The 12,518-nt window shown below is 34.8% G+C and overlaps 1 protein-coding gene across 1 annotated transcript in view; it reads left to right on the plus strand.

Moving 5' to 3' along the window:
- The first annotated feature begins 4,560 nt into the window (after positions 1 to 4,560).
- The window catches only part of LOC144452538 (uncharacterized), a 14,876-nt gene continuing 6,918 nt past the window's right edge, over positions 4,561 to 12,518 (plus strand). Inside the window, exons 1-4 of the mRNA XM_078143639.1 lie at positions 4,561 to 4,656; positions 10,624 to 10,897; positions 11,611 to 11,718; positions 12,243 to 12,336. Coding sequence (XP_077999765.1) covers positions 10,643 to 10,897; positions 11,611 to 11,718; positions 12,243 to 12,336 — 457 coding nt within the window. The 5' untranslated portion in view covers positions 4,561 to 4,656; positions 10,624 to 10,642. The remainder of the gene's footprint in view (positions 4,657 to 10,623; positions 10,898 to 11,610; positions 11,719 to 12,242; positions 12,337 to 12,518) is intronic.

Genomic DNA, 12,518 nt, shown 5'->3' on the forward strand with positions numbered 1-12,518 from the left:
TTGAGGGCGATCTAAGATAATGAGTTTCAGTAACTTTCCTGCAAGGCATTTGCTGAAGAGAGATTTGTATCACAGTCATAATGCCTACATAGTTTTGTATTGAGTTTCAACGAGTACGGTTTTGCGAAAGTCAGTTAGTGACATTTCATCTAGATTTTGTATTTTAGATAACGTTTCTGATGTATATGCTGTACGTTCATCCTGTGTCAGTCTAAGGTCTCTCATTGAATAAAGATTAGTTCTCCAAAACAAGAATATCTTTCATACGCATGCGATGAGATAAAAACTATCATTTTGTTATTTATACCTGCCAGGTAAGGAAATTACAATTCACCTAATCTGTAAATACGGCCAGAAACCCTCAGATTTATCGTGCGCATCTTACAATATCAAACATCCCTGTGGATATGATTTGTTTTTGTGATATGACTAGACGGAACTACTTCTGCGTACGAGATACGACAGTTCTACAGCACTTCTCAAGTTACCATTCACCGTATCTGTTTGATACAACCACGCAGAAATTAACAAGAATAGTCTACACAGAGACAGCAATATCGCAACTTCTTGCTACATTTTGTGTAAATGAAAATAAACAATTCAGAACGTAACTAGAGTACGGAGACACACGCGTACACGGGCGTCGGCGACAATGTTTTGATGTCTGAGGCATTTAATGCATATTATGTCTACATGGTGACACATTAGTTTATTTTATTTAGACCAAATGTCGCAAGCAACTGTATTCATTCAATCTTGTTATCTTTAAGTAGTAGCATATGCAATTTCTTGTTGGTTTCTGCGTGGTTATAGCAAACAGATCCGGTGAACTGTTTGAATCCAGGATCGAGACAATGCGTTTTGCTTAAAGGAAAATTGTTCACTTCAATTTCATACACTAAAGTAGCGTTACCATGGTTACAAATTTATCCACAGTACTGAGACTAGTGTGTAATTTGTAAGCTTACTGCTGTCTTTTCAATACTTATTATGAGCAGTCTTTAGGTTTATCTTCTTTCGCTGTAGGTATTAACTTAGACATATCCAGACATACACATTTCTAGGCTTACAGTTAATATTTCCTGTCTCGATCTACTTTCACGTTTTGGGCGGTCCATTTCTGATTCCGTTTCTTGTCACAAATATATAGATTGAAAGTTTCCTTTACAGAATTTGCATACATTGGTATCAATCCGGAAGGAGTTCGAAGACAGCATAATAGCAGATGTTTATGATAGACAAACACACAAAAAGACAGACAGATAGCTATCTTATCAGATCGTCGTCAGATCATTTACATATTGCAACAATGTATACTTAGGCATGTCAATGGATGAAACCAGAGTACCAATTTCACTTCAATTGTTGTTGTGTTATAAGATATAGCAATGCTTTTACATATGATTTTCGCCCACCCAGTTAACGATATGTTTCAACTTAACTTGTTTCCATTGTATATTCCGCGGTTTCAGAAGAAAAACTAGGAATGTGTATTTAAACTGTTTGTGAATAAATATGTACAAGAGCAGACAAATGCAAAATTGAACGCTAGAGGGCAGCCTATAATAAAATGACATTCCATTGAGCAACAGTTACTATAGGGTCGGTCATTTTTATCTAGCAGGTTTTTTTTAAAAGTTGAAAGTGTTTTTTTTCTGAAGGTGACCTCCACCTCCGATGCCCAGAGGACCCCCCCCCCCCCCCCGCGTAAAGACCACATTTTCAAAAGTAAAGTATCTTACTATTATTATCTGACATGTGACGAAGTAAGGTGTTACATTCTATTATAAAGGCTCCGTCAACACAATGCATAAGTGACCCCATTCCAACTTGGTTACTGAAAGAATATGTTGATGTCCTGCTACCCATTATCACCAGAATGACCAACTATTCTCTTCGTAATGACATATTTTCGGATTCTTGGAAAGATGCACTGATAAAAAAGACAGATGCCGGGACAAACTTATCCAATTATAGAATTGGATTATGCAAATTTGATTTTATATGGAATGCCACAATATCTATTTGACAGATTACAACGTCTGCAAAGTTACGTCATGCGTGTAGTGAAAGGTTTGACTAAAATATGATGAATTGGCTCCCTGTAAAGGCTAGGGTAGAATTTAAGATAATTTTACTTGTGTTTAATGCATTGCAAGGTGTAGCTCCCAGTTACATAATAGATTTGGTTAAAAGGGTCCATAACACCAATTACAGCTTAAGAGACAACAACAGTCATAATGTAATAGTGCCCAGGTCGTTCAATAAATTGAATGACAGAGCTTTCGCCATCTGTCGGCCAAAACTATGGAACTCCAGTATCACTAATCGATTAAGGTTATTGATAATGTGGAACATTTTAAACGTGAGCTAAAAACACATCTTTTTAAACAGCATTATAGATTATATTGATGTAAACGAATTTATTTTGATTGTAGAACTTTATTTGTTTTCTCGGGTCTTTTATGTAATTATGTTTATCTTACGAGTTTTAACTGTACATGTATTTCATTTTATTTCATTTCCCAATACTTTTTAATTTTTTTAAATTGTTATTGTTCAGCGCTTTTCAATATTTTTTTAATGATAAAAAGGGCGCTATAAAAGTTATGTTGTTACTATAACACAATTTGAATGGAATTGAACATTGTGTTTAAGAACATAAGTAGTTTTGGTACAATTTTCTATCATTTCTCGGGGTATCTCAGCACATAGTATGAATTCATGGGTGACTCATTACATACGAATGTAATGTTTTTGTCTGTCTGTCTGTCTGTCTGTCTGTCTGTCTGTCTGTCTGTCTGTCTGTCTGTCTGTCTGTCTGTCTGTCTGTCTGTCTGTCTGTCTGCCTGCCTGTGTGTCTGTGTCTGTGTGTCTGTGTGTCTGTCTGTCTGTCTGTGTGTCTGTGTGTCTGTCTGTCTGTCTGTCTGTCTGTCTGTATGTCTGTCTGTCTGTCTGTCTGTCTGTCTGTCTGTCTGTCTGTCTGTCTGTCTGTCTGTCTGTCTGTCTGTCTGTCTGTCTGTATGTATGTATGTATGTATGTATGTATGTATGTATGTATGTATGTATGTATGTATGTATGTATGTATGTATGTATGTCTCTCTGTCTGTCTCTCTGTCTGTCTCTCTGTGAACATGATATCACAAAAACTACAGCTCCAACTCTTATGAAAATTATAAAACGTGTGTTATGGTAATTACAAGACATGGTTAGATTTTGGTACAAAACATATATTAATGAGTCATTTGTATAAATAACTTGTTTTGATCATTGAGCCATATCTTGTGAATCAAAGCTTGGAATTACTCACAACTTAACGTGTAGATTAATGATAAGTCGACATTTGGTAAATATACTTTGGGATATACATGAGAAAGTTTGACTAATTATATAGATTCAGCTTTCACATTGCCCTTTGTCGCCTCGAAAGGGCGCTGCAACTTCCCCGAGTGTGAAGCTATCAACATATCATATTCGGCTACAAAGTTGATATATCCGATATTTATTTACATGTTCACTCTATTTTATTCCTTTTGGACGATTCACATATAAAATACATATCTCTGAGTAGAATCAGACAATCTCCATTTGCTAATCTTGTGCAACAGTTGAAAAGGCATTCCGTTTATATCTGGATTTCAATGTATTTCAATTACTACCAAACCAGAGTGACTATAGAGTTTCAATTATACATCATGATGTTTTTTTACGTCTCACACAAAATACAACTTTTTGCTGAGAAAGTTTGATAATATAATGGTGATAATTAAAAACAACTTGATTCATACTATAATATTTCACACGTTTGTCTTAAGTTGGGTAACATTTCAGATCACATACATATCCGGGGAAAGAAAACCACAATGTTGACAAAGAACGTATCAAATAATCTAGTTTACATATCCGGGAGAAGTAATCAGTAACAGCACAATGGTAACGAAGAACGTATCAAATGAGCTGGGTGTAGTTGACTCTCGTCAAGATTTACATACATATATAGTAAACATTTTAATTTGGTTTAATTTTTCGGGTGCACTTCATGTATCGCATTATTAAACCAACCCGTCAATGCACATGCCATAATTGAGTTTCGTATATTACGTACATGAAATCGTCGGTTATTAAGTTAGCTGATATGAACCCCTCTAACACTAAATACCTGGTCACAGTGGTGTTACTTGTATGACAACGGACAAACCTATGATCATTGGGAATTCAAAACTATTAATTTCATAATCGTGACTTCATGAAACAAAACATTGTCATGTTCACAAAAACAAACGATGTGGTTACCATGGGAGCCAATTAACATTGAACACAATGTATGCAGACTCTAGGTGAATACGGTAACACCAAGAATGTTTAATTACATTATTCAAAACCCCGTGGGAATTTACCTGTACAAAAAAATATAGCAATGCTTGAAATGAAAGACATACGTCAAATGTTCATTAATATTATCCCAGGGGAACAATAACAAATACTTGTAACGAGAAATAACTATGTATATAGTGTCCACCAGGTCAGAGTATTTAGATCGTGTTTACCGCCGATCGACAGGTATCGGTACGAGGGAATGTTCAGCTGGTTTGCGGAAAGGTTATCAAGTTGAAAAGATCGGGTTATCGCTGTCAAGTGTTTCACGTCCTAATAAGGTTAGTGACTAATTTCCTGACCTATTGCTACGCATTGTTAGAGTTTGTGCAATCGTGTGGATGATGAGTGTTATTTTATTCAGTTTGCGATCACAAATGTCATAATGAAATAATCCAATTTCTCGGTTTAATATAAATGTTCCTACTTACGCTCAAATGGGCGCCATTTCTGTAATGACTACCATAGAACAATTGACGTACACGAGATAGCACTTAAGAGTACTTACCAGCATACAGTATATCATACGGGAATATATGATGGGGTTAGGTCAATTGAAAATACATATTCTAGGACTAACAATATTTTATCTAATAACTAGGTGATGAAGTACCTGTCTTCCTACATTAAAAGCCACCGAAACTATTTTAAAAGCTACTACGTCATAGCTATATCTTTTATCAAGGCCAACCTCAACGACTGGCAATACATTAATTTGAGTAACCATGCCAACAAAACAAAATATATGACTTCGTTGGATAGAATAATATTCCTTGTACAGATATATACAGATCTCTACAGACTACCTGTAAGTTTTACAGTCAACTGTCTCTGTCACTTATCATAGACTTCATTGCATAGAATACTATTCACTGTACAGACTACCTTGAAGTTTTACAGTCAACTGTCTCTGTCACTTATCATAGACTTCATTGCATAGAATACTATTCACTGTACTGACTACCTGGAAGTTTTACAGTCAACTGTCTCTGTCACTTATCATAGACTTCATTGCATAGAATACTATTCACTGTACAGACTACCTGGAAGTTTTGCAGTCAACTGTCTCTGTCAATTATCATAGACTTCATTGCATAGAATACTATTCACTGTACAGACTACCTGTAAGTTTTACAGTCAACTGGTTTAACTATATTATCATAGCTTTTACATTGCTTACGTATTGTGTCGACTAATATGCTAAGTATTTACAGTTAGCTGTTACAAGTTTTAAGTCCTACATATATCCCAGACTGTTGAGAATATCAAATCCCCCAAAATAGTTTCGCCTTAAGAAAACGATTGCTGTTGTACACAGTCAAACATAAAATTTGTCTTTACCAGCAGCTTAGAAAAGTTCTATCATTTAAAAAAATTGATTTTTTATCAGCGCAGACAAATGCCATATTTTGCTCATAAGCACCGACTTTACATGCCGGACCATTCACTGAATTGTAACAGTTGTTTGAGAAGGTTACTGGAATTATGGAATTAACCAGATTTAAACTGAATGCCTCCCGTAAGGGAATAACTAATTATGTAAATAACTCATTAAACTAAAAAACTATGGTAACAGGCTTTGTTTTTTGGACAAGCGTGCTTTCTTAGGTTAATGTATGTAAGAGTGTATGATACTGCTTAATTACTGAATATCATTCATTATTCAAAATACTCATTAAAGGAAAAAGTTGTAGCAACAAACTTCATAGGACAGGTGCGTATTATTATGATGTACGTATCATATTATACGAAATTTGAAGTATGCAGTCTTAAGATATATAGCCTAATTACCGAAAATCATTAATTATGCAAATTATTCATTAACAATGTAAGGTACATCAACTAACTTTATAGGACATACACAATTTGTTATGGTTAATGTATGTACTGAATTGTATTGAAATTGAAGTATGCAGTCATAAGATATAGCCTAATTACCAAGAATCATTAATTATGCAAATTATTCATTAACGCCGTAAGCTACATATATGTTGTTATGTTGAACGAATATACTAAATTATATTGAAATTGAAGTATGCAGTCTTAAGATATTGATATTGCGTAATTAGTTGATTTCATTAATATGCAAATTTCTCTAATTAAACATTAACAGATCTGACTCAAAACCTAATCAGGTCTAGCTATTACCCTAAAAATTATATATCCCAAATTTCATTACAATTGAGTCAGCCGATTTTTAGAAAATGATGACACAGACACACATACAGACAGACAGACAGACAGACAGACAGACAGACAGACAGACAGACAGACAGACAGACAGACAGACACACAGACACACCTTCCCCTTTTAATACCTCCCGTACCCTTACGGGAGGTAAAAACGAATACTGGAATTATGGAATTAAAAACGAATATATGTTTATAGTAACTGAACACAAAAACTGCTCGTATAGCATTTCCCGACTCTTGGTTTACTAGGTACATATCTATTACAGCCAGCGACAGGCAAGCGTTTACAATAGGGACATGTTACAAACACTGTGTTCAGGAAAATCAAATAAATGAATTGGATTAATAACTTGGCACAGTATGTTGGGACGACAAAGACTTCTATACCATTTCATGGTTTGATATAAACAGTTTTTATATCCTCTTCACGTGTACATGAAATGCCTGGAGAACTTGAAATGAATTTGCGAATGTGAGTTATTATGTAAAAAGACCATAACATTGTTCATATCGTTAACCAATGAAATGTAATACAAATCTCTATACATCCAACAAGTGCCAAGTATTATTAACCCTTAATTCATTTCCATGTTTGTAACAAGTTCTGCATTTAAATGTTTGCCTGTCGCTGGTTGCAAAGCTCGCGATTTAATTATGTTACACTCCAACCTGGTAAAGTACGGTAGTTATAAAAAATAATTACTTTATATTATACTTTATAATTATATTATATTAACTTAATACGGTTTGCAGTTGTAGTCAATTTTTTTCCCAGGACATATTTTAATATTTGGAAATAATTATTATAACTATTGTAAATGTTAACCCTTTCTTTATATCAAACGTGTTGACGTCACATTTCCAAACTTTTATTAGGAAACGTTCTAATTTGTTTTTAAATGGCTTTGCAATATGTATCATTACAAATAAACAGACGTACATACATGAAAGGGGCACATAAATTGCAGTGTTGTAGTCTACCCCCCCCACACACACCATACTTACTACCTACAGTCCAATAGCCAACCAGACACCCCCCCCCACACACACGCATCATTGTTCGATTTTTATATGTTTAAGTTCATAGTGTTCATTGCTTGACAAATGTCACTTCAGCTAATACACTGTAATAACAACTTTCACAAATGTTTGTTTTCTCTGCAATTAAATTTGGAGAAAGATATAACATATGATGTATAACCAGCTTAATGAGAGTTGTGTCACAGGTGGTCATCACACGTTCTTACGTTGCCAATTGATGAATTAACTTAGCACATTGCAAATTATATATAAATACTTTCAAGAGCAAATTAATTTAAAAATTGTTATGTTGTTATTCCTATTAACCTCTGAACATATAACCAGTACCGTTAATATTGTCTGAGCCATTCTTACACACGGTGTATATAGGCTGCTGCCCCGATATCAAAAACGTCATATGACCAACTATAACATGGCTAATCACTCAAACCTGCAAGTGTGATTCACTCTGCGATTTTTTATTTGAAAATAAGAGACTAGAATCAATACTAATTTTCTAGCCACGGTGTTAAAAAATGAAATAGTTCTGCGTGGTATTAGTAACAAATTGATATAACTGCGCCGACGTGTTTATTGTATTTACTTTTCTATAAAATAACCACACTGTACTTCCATTTTCTAATCACACGATCAAATAAAAATTAGAAGCGAGTCCTAATTAAATTTGCTCTGGTATCTCGTCAGTATCGTCAGCAGGTGTACTACACAGTCCTTCTTACGCATGAAAATTAGCATAATAGCGAAACAAAAGAACGTGTTTATTGGCTCTGAAAACTAAAGATGGAGCAACATAAAATAATTCATTGTGAACCATGCCAGTGACAGGAGTTGACACTGTTGTTCCTGTAATGGTCAGGCATGATACAGCACACAATTCCTGGCCAGAATACCACTAAAATGATTCCTTATACTGTTAGACAGTGCCATCAACCTCACATGTTCTCAATTTTCTTAATTACTGCAACATCATAAACTTTTAAATGGAATTCTGAAACCGTATAACTAGACACTGAGTTTACTTTAATTTTCGTCGTTCAAATACATTCTTTTGTGTCCACTGTTTGCTATTCAGTCAGAGTCGTGGGCACGTTGCCAGTCATTTGTTCTTGGTTACCATCCGATCAGTTTATTCACACGATAAGTATTCCCAAGTGTCCTACTGTAAGCTTAATAACAACAATTAATGACAAGTGAGTGAGGAATCTTCAATATTGACAATAAGGCCAACTAATTTGAAATTTTGTATAAAAACGAATCGAGGTTAGTATTCAATGTAATAGGAATACGATCAACTGCATTTACTTATAATACTAGGCACATTTATATCAACAGGGAAACTCAAAGAACAATATAGTCTGTTTTGTCTTTTTTCTATGTTTTTTTTGTGAAATGTTTTTAATGTATGAGCTGGTTCTCGAAATAAATCATTATTATATTATCTATAATAGATTCCGCTCACGACTAATTGACGGTATATAACTTGCTGAATTATCAAACTTTTCAGGTATGTACGTACGATCAGCTAAAAGCCTAAACAATAAGTATGGCGTCAGTCTCTATTAAAGGCCCAAGTTTCAATCCCAGGTTTGGGGTTTAGTGTTATGTTATTAGTGGAGCCATAAGGATTATGCAGGATTATTCGTTTGCTCTTGATCAACTTTTTTCTAAAACTCTGCCAGACAGCTGAATGTCACAACTTAAACTGTACATTCATTTGCCTTGCCGCGTCAACAAATACATACAGCGCGATGCAGGTTACCGTTCACTCTCTCTGTTTGAATCAATAAGAAACTAATCACGCTACACTGTACACTTAGCAAGATTGAATGATCACATTTTCTTTCTACATTTTGTCTAAATAAACTGAACTACGGTACTGTCATGAATTTGTAATTACCGTGTTTGGGTTCAGACATGACGCTGTTTATCACAGACAAGTAACTTTGTGTGTTTATACACGTCGCCAAACACCCAGTTAGAGAAAATCTTATTAGTGCAAGAGCTGACATGGGCGTCAAGACAATGACCTAGATGCTGACATCAAATGAAGACATCAAAACATTGGCGCCCACATATATCTGTGTCTAGTTGCAGCACGTTTATAAATGGTTTAGTTTATTCAGATTATATGTAAATTGCAATCTTCCTATCTTAAAGTGTAGAATGTCAAATTTTTCTTTTATTTCAGCGTGGCTGTATCCGAGAGAGTGAACAGTAACATTGCAATACGCTGTACCCAATGTGCCGATAAGTTAGTGATGATGTGTCTTTACGCTTGTTTACGGCGCTGAATGTCTGACTCCGATAGCATAAGACGAGTGCTATCGTTGTCAGTCATTCAACGTCGTAAATAGACTGGAGTGTAATAAAAATCATGATGATAATAATTATGATAAATATCCTCGTTGTCACATTGGTTTTACTTGAATTCTAAGCAAGCAAAATATATCAATATTGTATACCTTTCCTAACCAACTGGTTGAATTTCAATTGTAAGCGAAATGTCATGTTCATTAAAGTTCTATCATCGCGATCTGATACCTGTACTGTTTTGTCAACGTCTACACGAAATGTCAATTTCTACACAATATATCAATTTCTACACCTCATGTCAGTTTCAACGCAAAATGCCATGTCAGTTGAACTGCTCATCAACTCTGTCGTATTAAAAAACAGTTCTTGTATCTAGCTTCACCCGTCACTGCAATTTCGCAAATTAATATTTTTGTCATGTATGTCGAGAATATTACACAACTGTTTTATATGACGTGTGTTTTTCTTTCCACGTGGTTAGTTCGGTCTCATTCATCGACATTCTAATGAGCTGACTTCATTAATTTGATCATGGCGTGAGCTCAATTATTGGTGTCTTAGTCATTTGTTTACAAAGTTCAGGTGAGGTGACAGGTTATACATTTGCCATGAATTTGAAATGAACATCTTCACAGATGTCGAGATAAATGTCTCTCTTCATCTTCAAAATGTCGACTTTCTTTCTAACCTGTTTATTACAGTTTTGCTTAGTCAGCAGTTATGAGTCTAGTTAAAGGAAAAGTACACGACAGCGGTAGGAATCTACAGTCGACGGCCGACGAGGGTTTCCATGAAGAAAACACGGACACATGTACAGACAGAGATATTGCTGTGTACAAATCATCATGTCGACGTTTGGGCGTCATTCCGTCATCGATCATCATTCGAACATTGAAGAAAAGAGACCACTGTATGAACTTGAAATATTGTGGTATGTCGGCCAAGGACATGCAGGCATTGTCAACAGCGTTAGTGGTAAGCAATTTCGTTGTTTCAGTATAGCCTGTTGTAACCATGACGACGATCGATCATGGATGCCGCCATTGCTGTATACATTGAAGACATCATGATGGTTGTAGATAGACAGTGGGGAAGACTGTCTATGGTTTTAGTTATCAAGATATTTTAGTCTATTCTAGCAACAATATTTCAATAATCAAAATAATCGAAATGACACAAGAGATATAAGGTTTTAATTTACTCAGACAATATTTTATCATAACAAGTTTCACAGTATTATTTTCCATTTTCGTAAAAGTGACAACTGTATTTACATGATTTGAATTTATTTTGACCAAAATTGAAAATGTGTAACTGCTACATCACTCTTTTGCACAGTCTTATGTAGTCTGGGTGTTCGAAAGAGACACAACCTATCATAAAACCAAATTTAAGATCACATAGACTTTTACTTTTTTTATTTTTTACTCCAACTTTTACTCCAACACGTAAATAAAGGAAAGTGTGTATATTTTGTCTACGTACTATACTATAAGTAGCCCGGTTTATAGAAATCTATTTTGACGAACTTCCATGTTCATTTTATGTATCACTTTTTACCTATATAAAATGTCTGTGTGTCGAACCCACACCGATACATCACTCCAGTTTGCAACCAACGACATCGAATCCTATGTTGATATTCAGCGACTAGTAATTTACGAAAATTCGTTTTATTTTCCCATCAGAGGAATCTCACTGTGACAAAATTGAATTTGGCAGACAACAGACTCGGTAGAGAAGGGGCCATACATGTGGCAGATATGCTAACAGAGAATGCTATTATCTCCACTCTAGTAAGTATCGCTTAGTTAAACTAATGTTGTTCAGATACCGAGACATATCCATACTGTGCAGGGAATATTAAGAATACTGAGCAATTGAAAAAAAGGCAAAAATATATCTTGTTTGTTGAGATCTCTATCTTGTATATAAAAAGTTACTACTCCCTCCAGTTTTTAGAGTTACAGTACCGTTTTCGCCTTCTACTGTAAATGCATGTATCTCAGGAGATCATTGTCATAATCACTGAGCTTGAATATTCTATCTAGCAAATGGAACAAGCTAGTTTATAAACCATTGCCACAATGACAGAGCGTGGCTATAGATGTATATTATACTTAGCAAACATACTATAATTTCGTAGAAAGTGAATTTTTGGTTCCCTTCTTTCTCTTTGTATATTGCTTATAAAGCTTAATCGATGAAATAAACACGTTTGACACAATGTTTTGAAAATGTATACACACAACCATGCAACCGATTCCGCGTTACACGATCCCCTAATTAACCATTTTCCTGCCACCTTTTATATTTTCAGGATATTTCTGATAATAAGATTGGTTCTGATGGTGTAAGGAAAGTTTGTGATATGATCACAGAAAATAACTCTTTGACCAGTCTTACCCTGTCAGGTAAGTTAAAGTGGCCATATGGATGAGAATTTGGTATTTATTTTGGATTTTTATTTGATAAAACAGCTTCACTATGTTTTTCTACTTGAAAAAATAATGCGAAAGAACATATACCAAGTCCATGTTCATAACTTAATGCATTGCAAAATGATGCAAAAAGTGTAAAAAGTTTGTTATTGTAC

Source organism: Glandiceps talaboti, chromosome 22, assembly GCF_964340395.1.
Source record: "Glandiceps talaboti chromosome 22, keGlaTala1.1, whole genome shotgun sequence".
NCBI lineage: Eukaryota > Metazoa > Hemichordata > Enteropneusta > Spengelidae > Glandiceps > Glandiceps talaboti.